The sequence below is a fragment of the Mesoplodon bidens genome, assembly GCF_964165515.1.
Source record: "Mesoplodon bidens genome assembly, chromosome: 11".
In the NCBI taxonomy this organism is placed as follows: domain Eukaryota; kingdom Metazoa; phylum Chordata; class Mammalia; order Artiodactyla; family Ziphiidae; genus Mesoplodon; species Mesoplodon bidens.
In genome coordinates, this window is record NC_138167.1 from 43932351 (window position 1) to 43953367 (window position 21017).

Below are 21017 nucleotides of genomic sequence, written 5' to 3' on the forward strand. Positions count from 1 at the left end.
CAGCTGTCTACAAGCCCAGAAGAGAGTCCTCACCAGGAGCCAAATCGGCCAGCACCATGATCTTGGACTTTCCAGCCTTCAGAAACATGAGAAATAAATTCCTGTTGTTTGTGCCACTCATTCTATGGTATTTTATTATGGCAGCCTGAGCAAACTAAGCAGCAGACTAAGCAGACTAAGACACCTACTTCCCACAGAGTACACAGTTTGGATACACTAGTAACAGCCTACAATGTCTGATGCACCAGCTGCTTCTGTATGTTTGTAAAGCACCCAGCAGAGTGCCTGGCACATGGCAGGCACTCAGCAAATACTAGCCATTATGATTTTCTGTGAAAGCATCTTGTTACATTGGAAAAGGTACGGATTTCAGAATAAGATTGTTCTGAGAAATCTTGGGCAAGTTACTCTTAGAGTTTCAGATTCTTCATCTGTAAAATTTGATAGCATCTTGCAGGGTTATTGTGATGATTCAGTGGGGGAAAGGGCCCTCTCAAACAGTAGTCACTCAATTAGTGGTAACTCCTCAAAACATTCCAAGAGTCCAAGACCACCTTCCATTCAAAATTGATTATGTATCAGGCATTGGGCTAGATGAAGCAATACCAGAGCTAGGGCTTTTACAAAAGATAAAAGAGATTTTAAACTTCAGGGAGATAGGATTCATTTTGTAGCACCTTCTTCCACAGCCTCTAGAAAGCTTTCCAAAGATCATGTCACTCTTCCCCCAGCCCCATCAGGAGTCAGCCTGTATTCTGAAAACAGCAACAGTCCCAAGATCTCACAACCTCACTCAGAAGGATTCTTTTTTTTTTTTTTTTAATATTTATTTATTTATTTGGTTGTGCTGGGTCTTGGTTGTGGCTCGTGGGCTCCTTAGTTGCAGCTTGCTGGCTCCTTAGTTGTGGCAGGCGGGCTCCTTAGTTGTGGCACGCAGGCTCCATAGTTGTGGCATGCAAACTCTTAGTTGCAGCATGCATATGGGATCTAGTTCCCTGACCAGGGACCGAACCCGGGCCCCCTGCATTGGAAGCATGGATTCTTAACCACTGAGCCACCAGGGAAGTCCCAGAAGGATTCTTTAATCCCTACAGCTGTCATTTCCACCAGTCTTCACAACATTACTCTCCTTGTTAAAAAATTCTCAGTGACTAACTTCCTACTCCTAATGGGAATCAAGTCCAAATCTTTTAACCTGATGGAACACACTGGCTACTATAAAACATAATGCCCCAAATTTTAGTGATTTAACAAAATAGAAATTGACTTTTTGGTCAAGTGAAGTCCAAAACACATGTTCCTGATTAGCAGGCAGTTCTCTGCCAAGTAGTGATTCAGGGAGTTAGGTTCCTTCCAACCTGTGGCCCCACAATCTTTAACATTTAGCCTTCAAGTCCACTGTACTTAAGGTCCTATGCATCAAGCCAAAAAGGAAAGAACATGAAGGATCTCCCTTGGGAGGTTTCACGGGCCAGGCATGGAACTGCATCACTTAGAGGGAAACTGAAAAATGTGGTCCAGCTGTGTGTCCAAGAAAAAGAAGGAAAGAGATTCTGATAAACACATAGCAGGCCCTGCTTCACCTGGCATTCAAGATTCTTCACACCCTGGCTTAAACTTAGCTTTAACACTTGACACCATTTACCTTTCAAACTTTATACCATTACCCAGGTATGGCTATTAGTCAGCTTTGCTGCCAGAACAACCAATTCCAAAATCTCAGTGGCTTGCGGCAACAAAGATTGATCTCTGACTTACATATATGCAGATCATGGGCAGCACTTCTCATTCGGGGACACAGGCAGAAGGAGAACCCTCATGTGGAATATGCCCATTTTAGTGGCAGAGAGAAACAAGAAAGTGTAAGTTCACATGCTCAGACATGACATGAGTCACATCTGTTCACAACCCATTGGCCAAAACACGAAAAATGATCGAGTCCAAAATCAATGAAATGAGACATATACTCCTTCCACAGGAGACACTGTAAGTTACATGGCAATGGGCAGAGGAGAAAGTAAATAATTTCAAACAATAGGTCAATCTAATACAACGGTCATCTTCCATCTGGAGTACATGACAGACATTACTGATTAATCCTAGCACTCTTTCCTCAGAATCCTCCTCAACACAACATTTCAGGCAGTCATTATCAATAATCTGAGTTTGGGGAAAAAAAGTTGAGATTGATGTGCTGTTCTTATATGACTTTCTAGGCTCCAGTAAATTTTACACATTCCCACCGCTGCATCTTTGCTTCAGCCTGGCATAAGCTTATCCTTCCCAGACCCTGTCCTGTTAAACTATCCAATCCCTCCCTCAAATATCTATACTGTATACTCATTCTTTCAACAAAATTTATTGAATACCTAGCATAGTACCTGACACATCTATTTGCTGAATTAATCTGTTTAACATCACCTTGCACATAAATGTTCAGTGAACACCTGTCCCCTGAATAACAGCACTGTTCCTTAGAACAAAGGGTGTTAGTATTCCATAACAGGAGTTTCTGGGGTGGTAATATGGTGTACTGACTAGCTGTGCTTGAATCCTGATTCTACCACTTACTAGTTGGATGACCCCAGGTAACTCTCTTAATTGTCTGTGCCTCAATTTTCATCATATGTAAAATGGGGTTGATAATAAGGCCTACTGTATAAGACTGTTGTATTAAATGGAAAAATCCTTAGCATAGTTTAAACACATGGTAAACACCCAGTAAATGGAAGTTGTTATTATTTTTAGCTCCAGCTGAGACTGAGTAGGGGGAGCGGATGCCCAAGCCTTTATTCTGGGTGGAAGACAAAAACCAAGAACAACTGAGACTTGGGTCCCTGAACAGGCCTCACTCTGAACCCACCCCCAGGACCTTGAGCCATCTCTGCAACCACCAGCTTGTTCCGTAACTCATAAATCCTGACTAATGACACAGACATGTCACCTTAATGTTTGTGAAGCCCAGTGACTTACTGTTAAGTGCTTGGAGATCTTCAGATAAAAGGCACCCAAGGGCAGGCACCAGCCACCCTATTCAGTCATAAAAGCAAAATACTACCCCAAAACTTGGAAAAGGCAGAGGCTCCGAAACAACGCAGCAGAGAATTAAAGCAGGCACCCAGGAAGATCAAATCAATCTTCAGACTGTAATCCCTAATACGGAGACAGAAAGAGAGATCATTTTGAATGCCTCAGACTACTTGGAGGGTCCAGAGCAGGTAGGGGGAGCAGGATGCCCAAGTCTTTAATGTGACTGGGGGGGGTGTGTGTGTGTGGGAGGAATGTGAATCTTTCACCTCTTCTAAACAAAAGCACATGGATTGTTATCCTAATTAATTTAAACCAGTTAAGAAGCTTGGGCAAACTAGCCCCACAAGTGTCTTGTTTCTGAATTGTGACCCGTCCTGAATTATGCCAGGTTCCCTTTTCAACTTGATTCTTCTCACTTCAGCTTCCCCCCTCCTCTCCCCACACCACCACGTCAGACAATGGATCCTCCTCCTGGACCTAGAGGCCATTCCAGGGATGCCCAGGCCAGGACTGTGAGTACCGGCAGGCCCCTGGCAGTGAAACCTCCAAGTTGGAAAAAAATGGTCAGCGGTGCACACAACAGTTTTCACAGGGGCTGTCCCTGAGGTTGAAGCAAAGGAGAACCTGCTACCACAGCTCTTATACAGTTTCCTATCCCCTAAATGGTACGTAGCTGTGATGTAGGGGCGAGAGCACTTGGGGCCGTGCAATCCTACCATCTCATAGCTTTGATACTTTAGACCGGTTCCGTAACCGTTCTGGGCTTTAGTTTTTTCATCTGTAAAGGGTGGATAACAAAACTGCCTACCTCGCAGGTTGGTGTTAAAAGTAAACTGGAGTCCGTACCCAAACTCGTTCCGCCCTCTCTGAAGTATTACCGTGAGGGCGTTAGAGCCGTAACTCCTCCCCACCCCCCAACCACGCACGGTACCAACCAGCAGTCGCCACTCATCTAGCCTGCCCCCTCGCAAGGAATCTTGGGCCGTGAAGTCCTTTGCTGGCCACACCCTCATTTGCTGCCGCGGAAGTGAGAACTACGCCTCCCAGGATGCGGCGGTGACGCCGCTATTACGGCCGCCCTCTACTCCGCCCTCCTTGCGCACAGCCTCCTGGCACATGTAGTCCCAGGTATGCTCAAGCTCACTGGCAAAAAACGCGCGGAGGAACCACAAACCCCAGAAGCCCTCGCGCCCACCCCTCTCCCTCCCCCTCTCGGAGCCGAGTGCTGTTTTTGTTGTTGGTGAAAGGTGAGGGGACAGCTGATCCGTCTGTGGGGTAAGAAACTTGGCCTAATTTGGGGGCGATCTTATGGGGGATCCCCCCACTTCCCAGTCTGTGAAAGGATAATCTAAGGGAACCGTAGAAGGGGGAAGCAGGAGCGTTTGGGTGTTAACACTTTCCGTACTGGAGAAGCCACCCCGCTGTTTCGGGAGTTCTTGGTCTCAAGGGGGCCCTGATCAGGGGCTGGCCCCTGACTGTTCTCGCCTCCCTCTCAGTCCTTCTCTATAAAGCTTGATAGACCTAAGGGAGTTGTGAGGGAGGCTTAAGTCTGCTCGTTCTCGGCCCGGCAAGACTTGACCCCACAAACCTTCCCTTACCCCTAATCCCCCAAACCGCCAGCTCCCGCGCCCCGCCACCAATCCAAAGGCCTTTACCACGCTGAATCCCTTGGCGGGGGGGAAGCTTCCAAGGTGTAGAGTGTCAAAGAACTCTAGAGCCCTACAGCGTGGGGGGGATGGGGACACCCCCCTCCCCGCCCCATGCAAACACCTGAATCTGGCTACACATATACACCTTAGTTGCCCAGAGCTCTCATTCAGGCCTGGGGGATATTTCCAGCTTTTTTGAATTTTGTTTGTGGGGAATAGTTGGGGTCCCCAGGACAATGTCTGTGAGGACAGTTCACCCCCTCTTAGAAAGCCAGAAGAATTGTATTTGGAAAAAAAACATGGACTAGTTTTAACTAGGGATTTTTCAGAGAGATGAAAATTCAGAGAAACTTCTTGTCGTCAATTCAGTCTCTATTTTGGAGGGAGAAGTAGCTCCTTTTGGTAGAGCTGACCCACCTTCCCTTCTTTACTGATTTTCTGTCCTCTTTTAAAGTCCCTACCCACCTGGCTTCAGCCTCGTGTGGGTTTGTGATGTTTGGGGGCGTGCACATGACTAGTGGCCATGGTTGATTGGACGTGCATTACTGTGACTGACACAGGACAAAGCTCAGTGGGCTGGAGATGAGATGGGCCATCTCACAGCCCTGGGCTTAGGAGTTCTCTTGACTGTTGTTATCTTTCCTCACCCTAGCCTCATATTTTCCACTGAACTCTCCCCACCTAACTTGGAACACTTCGTCTTAATCCCATCCTATAGCATGCCTCCAACTACCAATCCAAGCAGATGGAAGGGTTCAGGCACTTAGAATTGAGGCTAAGGGAAGCAGAGAAAATGGTGGGGGGGGAATACTAGCGATGGATTAACGAACCGTCAAACCAGTAGGTTTCTATCCCTGCTCCTGGCAAGACCTGAAGAGAAGAATATGAGGTTCTTTTTGAACCATTTCTCCTTCTCTCAACATTATGTGTACATTTCCCTTCTCAGGGCCCCTTACTTCCAGGCTGTCCCTACCCAGGGGTGGGGCTTTCCTGGCTCCAGGCCCCCACATTCCATCTCCCCGCAGCACCACGTTCCTGCTGAGTGTTTCACTCCACCCTTTGAAGCAGCCGCCTCCAGAATTCTTGACTTCCTGGAGGAATGAGTGAGGAACAGAACCTATCTTTCCTTTTATCGCCCCTTTCGCTTTGTCTCTTGGATGAGAGTGCGGGCTTTTTTTTTTTTGCTCGTGGCGGAAGACAGCTGAGAGACTGGGAGAGAGGGTGAGAGTTCAGGGGCTTGAAGATTGGTCTCTTTGTACCCCCAGCCATATTCCAGCTCCAAAGACTCACTCGTTACTTTCAGAGAGAGTTGCTGTTTTCAGGTGTCCTAAGTTATTCCTGGGTATAGCTGGAGTGGGCAAGGAGGCCTGCTCAGAATGAAGGGGCCCCCCGCCTCAGTTGGATGTTGAATTCAAGAGCCAGAATATGTAGGGGATGGGGTGGGGAGATGGAGGCTGAAGAATTTGGAATGGTCAAGGCTATTAAGAGATGGAAAAGAAGGGACTACAGGAGGCCGAGCCTGGGAGACTGAGGCTTGGTCAGTGGGGCTGTGAAAAGGGAGCAGAAATTAGAGAGCTCTTACCTCTAGGGAGAGTCTGTGACTCAGAGGGTACAGTGTGAGCCGGGATGGGTACTGACCCAGAAGGCCAGACCTATGCCCTAGAGACTAAGATTGATACCTTTAAAGGGTCCTGTAACCCTCAGGGGCTGGAAACCAGATACGCCTCCGTCTCCAGGAGCAGGGGCTGTGGGTGGGGACAGAGTTGGGGGGCAGAGAGGCGGAGGGGGAGAGACTTCAGGATATTCAATCTTCGTTTCATAGGAGGGCAGCCATCTCAGGGCCAGAATGGAAGAATCATCGCTAAGCCGGGCACCATCCCGGGGTGGAGTCAACTTTCTGAATGTAGCCCGGACCTACGTCCCCAACACCAAGGTGGAGTGTCACTACACGCTCCCCCCAGGCACTGTGCCCAGCGCCAGCGACTGGATTGGCATCTTCAAGGTATCCCTGGACCCCCTTTTGGCTCAGGCTTATGGGCCATGGGTTGTCTGGAATAAGGGGAATGATTTGCTTTCTGAATTCTCAACCTCATGATGATAGAGAGGAAGGGAGAAAGATGTCACAGATGACAAGGCCATGTGTGTAAGCAAAGCCCATCTCCCCATCTTAGCCTTGCTCTCCCCTGACACACTAGCATCCCCCCACTTTCCCTGTCTCTCAGCATCCTTGCCACTGCAACACCATCCTACCCACCCCTGGTTCAATCCCTCAGCCTTTTCCACCTTCCGGAGCTGGTAGTGGCATCACTATACCCCTCTTCCACCGTGGGCTTTGACAGGTGGAGGCTGCCTGTGTCCGGGATTACCACACGTTTGTGTGGTCTTCGGTGCCTGAAAGTGCAACTGATGGTTCCCCCATCCATGCCAGTGTCCAGTTCCAAGGTACAAGGGAAGAGGGAAAACCGGGAGGGGATGGAGGTTTGGAAGAGGGTAGTGGCCTCAGCAGATACAGAACCATGGGATTTTCAAAGAATCAGGGATTCAGACAAGAAAGGAACTGTAAAAGGGCCGCTAGTCCTGCCTCTTACCAAAAAAGGAGGAACTCTTCTTGTGGGACTAGGGGTTAGGGAAGAGGGAAAAGTGGCTTCATATATTAACAAGAAGATGGTCATTAGATTTTGAAAGACCCAGGTTCAGATCTCAGCTCTAATTACTTACAAGCTGTTTGACCTTGGGCAAATTACTTACCCTCTCTGTGTCTGTTATCTTAACAGTAAAAGGGGATGCCTGGCTTACAGGGACAATATGAACATTTTAAATGATACAGATAAAGCTGTTAGCAAAGTGCCTGGTACGTAATGGGTACTCAAAAAATGGTAACTAGTGGGCTTCCCTGGTGGCACAGTGGTTGAGAGTCCGCCTGCCGATGCAGGGGACACGGGTTCGTGCCCCGGTGCGGGAAGATCCCACATGCCGCGGAGCAGCTGGGCCCGTGAGCCATGGCCTCTGAGCCTGCGTGTCCGGAGCCTGTGCTCCACGACGGGAGAGGCCACAACAGTGAGAGGCCCGTGTACCGCAAAAAAAAAAAAAAAAAAAAAAAAAAAAAAAAAAGGTAACTAGCATTGTTGTTGTTTTTGTTATTATTATTAAGGAGGGTAGGTTTGGGAAAGAGAGGAAAGAGAAGGCCAGGCAGAAAGGAGGGAGAAGAGTATCCCAGGGATCAGAAATAGCCTGTGGGAGGTGGAGAGGAGAGAAAACAGTCTATAGAACAGGTAACAAGGGGCTGGGGCCAAAGACAATGGATAATAAGACACATCAAGGGGAAGGGGAACCTGTTGAGCACTTGAGGGCCTGGGATCATATTGGGGTCCTGGGTCTGTACTTCTTCCCACAGCCAGCTACCTGCCCAAACCCGGAGCCCAGCTCTACCAGTTCCGGTATGTGAACCGCCAGGGCCGGGTGTGTGGGCAGAGCCCCCCTTTCCAGTTCCGAGAGCCACGGCCCATGGATGAACTGGTGACCCTGGAGGAGACTGACGGCGGCTCTGACATCCTGCTGGTTGTTCCCAAGGCAACTGTGCTGCAGGTGAGAGCAGAGCAACAGAGCTGCTCCTGGGCGAGGGCGCCGGAGGATAGCATTGCAAGGGGCCCCTTCCCGCTTCACCCTCCCCTCGCTGTAGCTTCAACTGCAGACCTCGCTGGGAGTTATACAAAGCCTTGCCTACAGGAAAGTCTCAATCTGACACAGACAGACACGAACACATAGGGTAGGAAAGCAAGCCACCCACAGGCCAAAGTCACTCAATATTTCCTAAGAATTTTTTGATCCTTCCTTCTCCAGGAGCCTTCCCTAGGCATAGAGGAAGATGCAAAGGGTAGAGGGAGGCCACGCGGGGAAGGAACACTGCAAGGAAGGGGAGGATGAGACCCACTTCCAGGGCAAGTGAGGAGTGAGAGCAGATCAGTAGGGCCCCAGACCTGTGCCCCCACTACCCACATGTGGCTCTTAAGCACTTGAAATGTGAGTGGTCTAAAATTGAGGTGTTCTGTATGGATAAAATACACACCGGATTTGAAGACTTAGTATTTAAAAAAAGAATGTAGGGAACTCCCTGGCAGTGTACTGGTTAGGACTCCACACTCTCACTGCCAAGGACCTGGGTTCACACAAGCTGCGTGGCACAGCCAAAACACACACACACACACACACAAACACACACAAAGAATGTAAAAGATCTCAGTAATTGTTTATGTTGATTACATATTGAATTGATAACATTTTGGATTGACTGGGTTAGATAAATGAATTCCATCTGCTTCTTACTAATTTTCTTAAGTGTCTACTAGAAAATTTTAAATTATTTATGTAGCTTGTATTATTTTTCTGTTGGACCAAATAGAGAAGAATTAGGGAGTGGAGGCAGATGTTAGCAAGAAAGACTTCCTGAAGGAAGGTGAAGGACAGGACTAGGTGGGGAGGAAGTACATTCCCCAGACAAGAGGACAGGCCTGAGGAAAGCTCAGCAGGTGGGAATGAGTAGTTTGTGATTTACACAAACTCCTGCCCTATGGAACCCTCTAAACATATGGAATCAATACAAGAATAGGAAGATGTTTATATCTTACATAAGTCAGAGGTGGGTGATCTCCTACCCGTGTTCTGTTTTTACATTCATTGTTCTCATTTAAACCTTAAAACAACCCAGGCTAAGGGATCACATTACACATGAAGAGAGAGACTCAGAGAAGTTAAGTAACTTGTTCAAAGTCACCTAGCTAGTAAAAATTGTACTGGAGATTTAAACCCACATCTGTCTGACTCCAGAACAGATAGGGTAAAATTAGGGGAACCATCCCCTTTGTCTGTGTGGATTGAGAAAGACTTCTGCCAGACAAGGGGTTCCTGCAATTGCTGGGCAAAGGAGGGACCAGGCCTCAGCGGGGAAAAGATGAGAGGGGTGGGCAGTTCAGCGTGCCGGGAGCTGGTGTGTCTGATGGGTGGTGGGCAGGGTTCAGTAGCACACCAGGCCTCCCCTGACTCGCCTCTTTATAGCCTGTACTGATGTAACTTCCCAGCCCTGACATGCATCTGCAGAGCGGTGGGGATGGGACCTTGGAATGGGCGCTTCACAGGCAGACTCCCCTTCTCATCCCGTCCCCTGTAGAACCAGCTGGATGAGAGCCAGCAAGAGAGGAATGACCTGATGCAGCTGAAGCTGCAGCTGGAGGGGCAGGTGACAGAGCTGAGGAGACGAGTACAGGAGCTCGAGACGGCTCTGGCATCCACCAGGCAGGAGCACGTGGCGCTGGAGGAGCAGTACAAGGTGGGAACAGGGCTGCTGCGGGGAGGGGGCTGCCTGCTCACCTGGGGTCCAAAATCTGAACCCAGTGAAGACAGTAAAAGGGAGACATCAGTGGGCTGTTAAGATGGTGCTGGCATCTAAGATATAGGTTTAGGGGGTCACAAGTACTGTTAAACTGGATATGATGGGAGACACATCCCAAATTTGTAGTGAGACTCAGTTCTCTGAACACAGGAGTGCTGAGTTAGGGTGGAGGTGGCCGTCTTCACCGGGAAGGTTTCTTCTTCAAGGAAGGTGACCGGGTAGAAGGGTGGATAGTCAAACTTAGGAATTCTCCTAAGCCTTTACTGCACTCTTTGAGAGATGAATCTCAGCTTCCCTCTTCTTCTCGGGGAACCTTAATTCCAGGGACTTTCCCGGTCCCACGGGGAGCTCACGGAAGAGAGGGATGTCCTGAGCCGGCAACAGGGAGACCACGTGGCCCGCATCCTGGAGCTGGAAGATGACATCCAGACTATCAGTGAGAAGGTGCTGACAAAAGAGGTGGAGCTGGACAGGTGAGGAGACCCCTCTACCCCCATTACTTCCCTTTGCTTCCTGTGACCCTCGAACCCCAGCCTCCCATGTCAGGTAGGCAAGACCTGCTCTCCATCTCACATGGTTTCTCTTTCTCTTCTCAACCTCACTCAGGGTATTCCAATTACTGGGTGTAATTTTTCTGCCAAGCTCGCTTCCATCTTACCTAACCTATTCTGTATTCCTCACCTCCGGAAATAATCATCATTACCATTTATTGTGCAGCAAAGGCAAAGCAGGAGCTAGGAGTGGAGGATTTGGAAGAAGAGAATGGATAGGACGGTCCAGGCAAGATAAGAGAGGATGGATTTCAGATTTTACCTCAGCAAAGCATAAGATTAGACTCTGTTCTCACTATTAGGAAATCCCAGAAATGTTATGGGATGTCTGCCCTGAAAAAAGGGTACAAATCATAGAATCTTAGCATTGGGAGGAATGTAAAGTATTTAAGAGGGTATGTGAGGGAAGATCCTACCTCAGAAGGCAGCCTCTTTCAATATCAGACAGCTGTCATTTTTGTATCTGTTGTGTTGTATTTACCCTCCTATAACTTTCATTCCTTGGTCCTGGTTTAGACCTCTGGAGCCACATAGAATAAATTTCTTTCTTCTGCCAGACAACTATTCTTTCTACCAAATGGCACGAATATTGACCACCTCCCATGCCTGTCCTTCAGATTTTCACCAGGAGAAACACTTCTTTCATCAAATGACATAATTAAGTTTCTTTCATTCAGTACTGGTAGATTCAGTATTTTTAGAAAAACTCTTTTAAAGGAAAGAGGCATGCTATCAAGACCCAGAGTAAAAAGTGAGTTGATCACTAAGGCTTCTTCAGTCCAGGGTATGTTAGCCTTGCCCTAGGGAGATACTAAATGTCTAGGTTCTAAATCATGGAATAGAAAAATTGGGATCAAACCGAGCATCTGGAAAAGATCAGGGACTGTGTAGACCAGGGGTCAGCAAACTGTGACCCACATGCCAAATCTAGCCTGCCACGCACGTGGTTTTGTACAGCCCACAAGGTAAGAATGGTTTTGACAATTTTTAATGGTTGAAAAACAAAAGAAGAGTAATATTTTGTGACATGTGAAAATCATATGAAATTCAAATTCCAGCGTTCATAAATAAAGTTTTACTGGAACAGCCATACTCATTCATTTACATATTGTCCATGGCTGCTTCCACACTGCAGTGGCAGCGTTGAGAGGTTGCCACAGAAGTCTACATGGCCTGCAGAGCCTAAAATATTTACTGTCAGGCCCTTTACAAATAACATCTGCCGACTTCTAGATCAAAAGTTTATCATCAATAATGACCGCCCCTTGTCTAGAAAAGACTGAATTCTGGTCTCTTGATTCAGTGCAAACAACTGGGAAGCCATCAGCAGAACTTCCCTTAAAGTGATACATAAAGAGAAAAGAACAACTGTTTATTTCTATATTGTGCTCTAAAACTAGGAATCTTGGGTACTTGGGGCTTAGAACTGGATCATCTTGGTTTGGGGATTTGGGCATCCCAGAGAGAAGTGGAGGTCTGGGCTAGAGGAGCCCCAACAGAAGGGCTCAAGACAGAAGTCTGAGTCTTTGTTCCTTCTCTGGTGACCAGTCGGTCTTCTGACATTGCATCCACCACTCACAGGGTTAGAGACACGGTGAAGGCCCTGACTCGGGAACAAGAGAAGCTCCTTGGGCAGCTGAAGGAAGTGCAGGCAGACAAGGAGCAAAGCGAGGTAAGGGCTCAGAGTTGGTTTGCTTTCTCAATTATCCATCCAGTGCTTTACTATAAATTTACTTTTATAAATTCAAATGCATAACATTTACTTATAAAGCAATGAAAGCAATTAGATAATTTTGATGGATACCAGACTTGGAAATTGGAGGTTATGGATGACTGTTTTGTCAGCCTCAGCAGCTAATATGTTTCTGTATTGTGTCGTGGTTGTACAGTATTGAGAACACCTTGAGTCTCACGCACAAGCAGGTGCAAATGATAATTTTTAAGCTTCTACCTTGAGATCTCAGTTTGCTCTCCACGTCAATAGAAAATACAATTGAAACTTTATTCTGAGCTTTGCACAAAAATGAATTAACCTGGAAGCACATATCAGTGCTTGATGATCTCCAGTGTGCTAACTTGTGAGTTTGTGCATTATTTTTCAACATAATTTTTCATAATTTGGAAGAAGTTGAAATCAAATATTTCAGCTTCTAAATGGCTTCATCAGAACCCTAGGCTTCTATGGGAGATGGTCTGAAAACCATTTGTTTAGCAGTGAAGAGTAGGTAGAATTTGAGTGGACAGAGATGAGAGGGAGGCCATTCTAGGAACAGAGAAACACATGAGGGGCTTCCCTGGTGGCTCAGTGGTTAAGAATCCGCCTGCCAATGCAGGGGACACAGGTTCGAGACCTGGTCCGGGAGGATCCCATGTGCCACGGAGCACCTCAGCCCGTGTGCCACAACTACTGAGCCTGCGCTCTAGAGCCCGCAAGCCACAACTACTGAGCCCTCGCGCCACAGCTACTGAAGCCCGAGCACCTAGAGCCCGTGCTCTGTAACGAGAGAAGCCACCGCAAGGAGAAGCCTGCGCACCACAAGGGAGAGTAGCCCCCGCTCACTGCAAGTAGAGAAAGCTCACGCGCAGCAATGAAGACCCAATGCAGCCATAAATAAATAAATACATAAATAAAAAATAAATTCTAAAAAAACCCCAAAAAAACATGAGCAAAGGCTTGGAGTCCAGGACACTCAGAGCAGTTGAATGTGTGGGTAAAGAGTTTGAGGTAAGGCCTAGGTCAGATTGTAGAGGTTCTTGAGTTTAGTCTTTATTCTGTAAGCAGTGAGAGGCATTGATGATTTTCAAGTGGGGGACACATACTTAAAGAATGTTCTTAAAGAAGATTAATCTGGGAATTCTGGTCCAGTGCAGTCCAGTGGTTAGGACCCTGCACTTTCACTGCTGAGGGCCTGGGTTCACTCCCTGGTCAGGGAACTAAAATCCCACAAGCCACGTGGCGCGGCCAGGGGGAAAAAAGAAGAAAAGATTATTAATCTGATTGCCTTGTGGAAAATGAGCTAGTTGTGAGATTATTCAGTAGTCCAAGCAAGAAATGACCAGAGCCTGAGCTAATGTGGTCGTGGTAACAGTAGAAAAAGAGAAAATGGCTGTGAACAAGATGGAGGATGGAGAAGCGTCCATCCTGTGGGCCACTAGGGAGAGAACAGAACCACGTGTGGCACTGAGGTATCCAGCCCAAGTGACTTGAGAAGTAGTGCCATGGACAAACAAGAGTGGCAAGTACGGGGGTGGAGTGGGAGGTAGATTATGCCGAGTGTGAGAGGCCTGCAGGACATCCAGATTGAGTTTTGATCGAAAAGGAAGAGCGGGGAAGCAGACATGGGGCAGGGGAAGACCCCAGGCTGTGCCACTGGAGACGGGTTGCTCAGGATTGAGACGCTTTTCACTGAGAACCCAGGAAGGGCTGGCCAGGGTTGAATGCCTGAGTTTGTGTTAAATCTGAGGAGTGGAACCTTGGCTTCTCTCATCACAGAGGCCCACCTCCATGGCCACCCCAAATATGTATCCCCTTTCCTTACCTGCTCTCTACTGCCCTCAGGCTGAGCTCCAGGTGGCACAGCAGGAGAACTGTCGCTTGAATTTGGAGCTGCAGGAGGCCAGGGGCCGGCAGGAGGAGCAGAGTGCTCAGGCCCAGCGACTGAAGGACGAGATGGCCCAGATGAAGGACACCCTCGGCCAGGCCCAGCATCGGGTGGTGAGTGAAGCCCCTAGGCAACAGGGAGTGGAAAATGTTCCAGGGCTGGTTGTAGACAAGTAGGGGAGAAAGACATGGCTCAAGATTAAACAACCCAGTCCTGAGTCCTGATGTGGTGGGGGAGTGGAGGGAGCCTAGTTACCTTCCGGGCTCACAAATGGCTCACTGGGAGCCCTGATTCCATCTCCTCCTTTCTCCTGAGGCTGAGCTGGAGCCCCTGAAGGAGCAGCTTCGAGGGGCCCAGGAGCTTGCAGCCTCAAGCCAGCAGAAAGCCGCCCTTCTGGGGGAGGAGCTGGCCAGCGCAGCGGGAGCCAGGGACCGCACCATAGCCGAGCTGCACCGCAGCCGCCTGGAAGTGGCTGGAGTCAACGGCAGGCTGGCTGAGCTCAGTCTGCACTTGAAGGAGGAAAAAAGCCAGTGGAGCAAGGAGCGGGCGGGGCTGCTGCAGAGTGTGGAGGTAGAGGGATGGGGGGACCTACATGCCCCTGGCTGCTACTGCCCGCACCCTCTGTGTGGTCAGATCCCCTGGGAGGAGAGAGACGGGGGTGAGAACCTTAGAGGACTTATGGGTGGGCAGAAGCTGTGAGGGAGGTACAGTCGCTGTCCAGGTGTGGCCCCTCCCTGAGCAGAGTGTCTAGATCCTGATCTCTGTAGCAGCTGTCTTGGTTACCATGTTGATTCAGAAACATTTACCGTCCTAGGCACCGGCCCTGCCGTGATACCCATCCCTGATTAGCAAGGTGCCATGCTGTCAGGGACCTTCCTCCATTCGGGGGTACAGGGGATGAGGAAGGCAAGAAGGGGAAATCACTCCAAAATACTCAGTTAAATAAAGAAGAGACACAGTGAGGAATGGTGCTGTTGCCAGTGGCATCCCATTTCCTTTACGCTCCCGTTTTCCTTTTCGGCGTCTCCCAGGCCGAGAAGGACAAGATCCTAAAGCTGAGTGCAGAGATACTTCGACTGGAAAAGGCAGTACAGGAGGAGAAGACCCAAAACCAAGTGTTCAAGACTGAACTGGCCCAGGAAAAGGACTCTAGCCTGGTGAGGTGCCCGGCCACCTGAGAGGCCTGGGCCCGGGCCTTCTGAGGCATCAGTGCTGCTTCCCTCTGTCTTGGCTGTGGGCTCAGAAGTTCTAGGCACTCACTTCTCTGTTGGGCAGCATCCCACTTGCATGCCCCCCAGCCCTCGTTGGTTTGAAGCATGCCACGTCCCTTTCTGCTCTCGGCACACATTCTGGGCCCGGTAGGGATGACTTAGGAGAATTCTAGAGTGCCCCCTGCTATGACCAAGCCCTCTGCACCCCAGCCCAGAGGCAGTCATCCAGGTCCCCACTTGGGAGACAGAGACTAGGACTCAGCTGAGGCTCCTGCGGCCAAGACAAGGGACTCGTGGAAGAAGAGTGTCGGGGCCTCCTGTGTGTCAGGGCAAGAGAGGAGCGAAGGCACGGAGAGTCGTGGTTCTAGATTGTTGTGTCCAGGTCAGAGCCCAGGTTCTGGGAGGTACCTTCTAGGCTCCAGATTCCTTCTGACCCTTTCTGCTCAGGTGCAGTTGTCAGAGAGTAGGCGGGAGCTGGTGGAGCTGCGGTCGGCCCTGCGCGTGCTCCAGAAGGAAAAGGAGCAGCTCCAGGAGGAGAAGCAGGTGAGAATCCATAACCCAGCCCCCTGGAGGCCCCAGCGGGGGACTTGAGGGCTGGAAACTTTGTATCTTCTTGTCACCTCTTGGCTTAGAAAGTGGCATCTGTGAAGAGGGCCCCCGAGGCTAAAAATGGGACCATGGCTCCTCTTATTAGCTGCCTTGGCAGGACAGGGGAGGGTTGCTGGGGGAGGAAGGGGTGAAAGAGGGCTGGGGGCTGTGGGGGGAGGATCTGCCTTAAACTGCCCCCCCACCTTTGGCAAAAGCGTCTAATCCTGAGGTGCTCAGAGTTCATCCTGGACGCAAGGGAAGGCCGTGCAGGGCTGCACGGTTCGCATCTTCCCAGCCTCTCACACGTCTTTCCTCCCCACCTCCAGGAACTGCTAGAGTACATGAGAAAGCTGGAGGCCCGCCTGGAGAAGGTGGCAGACGAGAAGTGGAATGAGGACCCTGCCACAGAGGATGAGGAGGCCACTACAGGGCTGCGTCTGTACACCCCCAGTCTTGGGACACCTCTTCCCCGCTCTCCCTCCCTGTGTTGGGAAAGCTCCACGTGACCCCTCTGGGAGCTGCCTCTGCCCTCTGTGTTTTGCCTTTTTCCTTCCCAGACCCTGGCCCCTGATTAGCTTAACTGTATCCCTCATCCAGAGAAGCCAGAGCTGATCCGACCCTCCAACAATGCTTCCTTCTTTCTTCTCCGCCCACTCCCTCACCTGCAGGCTGCCCAGCGGCTCTGACAGACTCAGAGGATGAGTCTCCAGAAGACATGAGGCTCCCGCCCTATGGTCTGTGTGAGCGTGGAGACCTAGGCTCCTCCCCTGCCACAGGGCCACGAGAGGCTTCTCCCCTAGTTGTCATCAGCCAGCCGGCTCCCATCGCTCCCCACCTCTCAGGACCAGCTGAGGACAGTAGCTCTGACTCTGTGAGCACAGAGGGGAGATGGGGCAGGGGCAGGGCTAAGAGGTAGGACCAACCCCAAGTGGCCCAGCCTCCAGAGCAGGGAGTCTTAGCCATACAGGGCTCTCTTTTCTCTTGGGGGAGAGCAGGCAGGCACAGGCTCTCTTCAGGGCCACCAAGTGGACACCAGTCTGACCCAGTAGCCTCAATGCTGCCAGCCGCTCGTCCCCACACCCGTTCTCTTCCTGTGCACCAGCTCTCATCAAAACACTTCTCCTGGGCTTCCCTGGTGGCACAGTGGTTGAGAGTCCGCCTGCCGATGCAGGGGACACTGGTTCATGCCCCGGTCCGGGAAGATCCCACATGCCGCGGAGCGGCTGGGCCCGTGAGCCATGGCCGCTGAGCCTGCGCGTCCGGAGCCTGTGCTCCGCAACGGGAGAGGCCACAACAGTGAGAGGCCCGCGTACCGCAAAAAAAAAAAAACCCACTTCTCCTGCTCCACTCTTACTACAACTCTCTGTTAACAGTCCCGGCCTAGACTTCCCTTACCTGTCCCAGTGTGCTGCTCCCCTGTCTGGGGACACTACCCCCAAACTCAACCCTATCCCTTTGGTGCCCAGGAGGCTGAAGATGAGAAATCAGTCCTGATGGCAGCTGTGCAGAGTGGTGGTGAGGAGGCCAACCTGCTGCTTCCGGAACTGGGCAATGCCTTCTATGACATGGCCGGGTGAGTGCCAAAGGGGGAGGACAGGAGGGAGGTGGGAGGATGCCCGTGGATAGGGCATCCAGGTGAACAGTCCTCATGCCCTTCCCCCAACCTCCCTCTTCTTGGCCCCAACCAAGAAAAGGAGATACAGTTGTACTGACACAGAAAATGACCCACCACTCCAAATCACTGGTGCCTATCAGTGCACGTGCGCACTCAGAGGCCCTGCCTTTAACTGGCTTCTGTGTTGTTCTAGCAGCACCATCTTCCGTGGAGCCCAGATTGCCCAGCATCCCCTCTCTCCTGCCCCTACCCCTTCCCCAACCACCAGGCAAGTACCTAGGCTCTGTCAGGAATTGAAGAGAGGTGACCAAGGCCCCTTGAGACAGGAACAGAAAGAAGACTGGGGTCCAGCATCCATCTGGTCACCCCTTAGATGCTATCCCTCTTCCCTGACTTCCCTGGGGGACCCTTTGGGCGGGGAATTCAAGTATCAGATTGCCCCTCTACCTTCCCTTTTCTTCCACAGTTTCAGAGGGGGAGGCGGGGTGGGGGAAGAGAGATCTTATCATCCCGCCCCCGCTTTGCCTGGATGTGAGATGGGCTCAGGGCAGGGAGCGGGTGATGCTGACATCCTTCCAGGCTGGAGCAGGAAGATGAAGGACGATGTCAGACTCATTTTCAGCCTCATTAGGCAGCAGACGGAGATGGAGGCAGGAGAGCAGGAGGTTGGGGGATGGGCTCTGTACTAGAGAAACCAGCAGGGACTAAAGAAAAGAGGGCATGGGGAGCTGGGAAACGAAGGCTTCCAGTATTGCGGGGAGAAGGATACTATGAGAGGCTAGCAGAGAGAACTGCCAGGTTGCTGCGTTAGGAACAGGGTCATCTGGGAGCCCACATGTGTGGGTCCCTCTCCCTGAGGTCCAAAAGCTAAGAAGGCAGTGGAGCACACTAACCTTCTCCTTTCTCCTCTGTCTCTCTTTAGTGGCTTTGCGGTGGGTCCCTTGTCAGAGGCCAGCACTGGGGGCCCTACCACCCCCCCATGGAAGGAGTGTCCTATTTGTAAGGAGAGCTTCCCAGCCGAGAGCGATAAGGACGCCCTGGAGGACCACGTGGATGGACACTTCTTTTTCAGCACCCAGGACCCCTTCACCTTTGAATGACCCCACCCCCGCACCCCCAGTACACACACAAATACACACTTACACACATGCACACACTCATGCATAGACGTACACTTAGGTTTCATGCCTCTTTTCCAACACACTCGGCTCCATGATATTCTGTTGCCTGAGACCCACTCCTGTGTGATTTCATCCCAAGCTCTCCAACTTCATCCTCTCCTACCTGGCTCTTCTGTCCAGGAAGGGGTTCCTTCTTGGAAGCAGTGGCTGAATTTACTCCCTGAAAGTGGTTTTGGAGGAACCCGGATGGAGGAGGCCTTCTCCAGGGGGAATCAAATCACCCCCTCCTGGCCCTGGTTGCTTCTGTCACTCCCACCAGCCACTGCACCACCACCACATACACACACACACACTCACACACTCACACTCTCTGATGCCCCAAAGCCAATTCCTGGGGCACCCCACCCTCTCTTGTTTGGGGTCTGCGTTTGTTTACCTGAGTTTTCCCTGGGGCCTGGATTGACATCATGACCTCTTTAGGTCTCTATGAGTTCTGAACTTCCCTGGTTCCTCCTTCTTTTGCCCCACTGCCTTCCATACCCCAGCCCAGCCTTTTCTATACCATTAGATATTCAGTTTGGATGTTTCTTTTGTATTTTTGAGGTTTTCTGTACTCTATCTCCTGTCCCTCCCTACCACCACCCCCCAGGGTCCTCACATGGAAAGAAATGATGCGTTTGTGCCTTCTGTGAGGGATGGGAGAACAAATGGTCCCAGGTGTCCCCACTTGCCAGCCCTCCCTCCCTCTCCAGGTGCCCCCTCAGCAATAAGAGCTTCCCTCCCCCATATCCCTCTCCCTACCTGTAGCTGGACAAATATATTTATATGATATGTATAACTATTCTAATAAAATGTGTTCTTATCATGAGGTGTGGCTGGATCAGAGAAGGTCAAGACCTCTGGCTGTTAGACCTTAGTGGAGGGAAGAGGGAGGGAGGGAGGTAGAGACCCCTCCCACCCCCACCGCTGCCTTGGGGAGGAGGCTGTCGGTATTTTCCCATCTTGCCCCCCACCCCGGTGTGCTGGCCACCAGTGGGAAGAGAGGAGGGAGGAACCTTTGTCTCAGGTGGGGTCTGGCTTGGGGCACACTGCAGTGTGGGAGGGAGCAAACTGAAGGAGAGGGAAGGGTTTAGTCCCAGGGGTGGGGCAGTGAGGGACCTTGGATGGGCCAAGGTGAGTGCCTTGGGAGTGGGGGGAGGTTTCCACCACTGAGACCTTCACTCTCCAAAGCAGCCTTCACTGTACTTTGAGCCAAAGGACAGACATTACTCCTATGAAGAGGGCACACCTTTGAGTATCCGCTTCATAAGAAATGTCCTAAACCTCCTACCTCTAGAGATTATTTGAATTCCTCCCAGCCCTGCCTCTCTCCCTCTGTTGCCATCCTCACACACCCATATGTACACGCAGACTCCACAATCACAAAAACACATTCATCCACTCTAGCCAGCTTCACAGACTAGGCAGACACACACACACACAGCATCACAAAGCATGCATTAAGGACCCACGTGCTCACCGAGACTCTCAGCAATGCGGGGCATTAACCGTGCCTACAGCCCCCTGGCTTCCATCCCAATAGCTCCCTTATCAGCCACCCCCACCGTCCCCTCTCTCCATCCACCTGAAACCCTCCTGCCCACCCCCCTTCCAGCCCCACCTGGGTGACATCTTACATCCTTCCTTCTTCCCTCATGTTGCTGTCTCCTAGCAACCCCATCTCGTTCCCTGAATCCCTTCCAAGGAAATTAGAGATAATGGATCTCTCCTCTCTCCATCTCAACTCCTCTTTATTGATCCTACTTTAATGAAAGTTAATTATAACAATGATTTAATTAATAGAATCCCTCTCTTCCTTTATTGCTTCCCGTATTAAGACTATTAATAAATACGAGCCGGGCTGACAGAGGCATCCATCACCGGCCTGAGATGCCCCCCATCCCTCCTTTTTCCCTCCCCCTTATCCCCTCCCTCTCTTGGCCTGTAAACTTGCCGGGGTAGCGGGGGTTAATCAGAGAGGAATTATGAGCCAACATCCCCAGCAGGAGGTGCATTTAATGAAATCGTGTGTGATTTATGTCTGGGGGAGGATGGGGAGGGAAGAATCTGGAACCCAGACATCCTGCTTCTAGAAGGGTGCCCCCGCTAGTGCAGAAGAGGAGGAAGGGCGACAGAAAGAGGGACCCAGGGCCTTTACTGCCATCCCACATCCCCTGCAAAGCTGCACACACACCGGCAGGAGCCACACGGGTAGCTGCACAAGG

At 50.6% G+C, this 21017-nt stretch overlaps 1 protein-coding gene across 2 annotated transcripts; it reads left to right on the plus strand.

The window, feature by feature from the left end:
- Window positions 1–4206: 4206 nt before the first annotated feature.
- Window positions 4207–19618, plus strand: CALCOCO1 (calcium binding and coiled-coil domain 1). Of its 2 annotated transcripts, XM_081249664.1 has the most exons (15): window positions 4207–4305; window positions 6502–6681; window positions 7019–7121; window positions 8074–8264; window positions 9844–10002; window positions 10390–10538; window positions 12198–12288; window positions 14176–14331; window positions 14534–14788; window positions 15250–15375; window positions 15877–15972; window positions 16344–16452; window positions 16686–16888; window positions 17484–17590; window positions 18555–19618. In XM_081249664.1, the coding sequence occupies exons 2-15, from the start codon at window positions 6526–6528 to the stop codon at window positions 18730–18732; spliced, it is 2079 nt and encodes a 692-aa protein (XP_081105790.1). In that variant the 5' UTR covers window positions 4207–4305; window positions 6502–6525; the 3' UTR covers window positions 18733–19618. The 2 variants fall into 2 exon arrangements, with proteins under 2 accessions (XP_081105790.1, XP_081105791.1); XM_081249665.1 differs by lacking the exon at window positions 14534–14788.
- Window positions 19619–21017: the final 1399 nt, after the last annotated feature.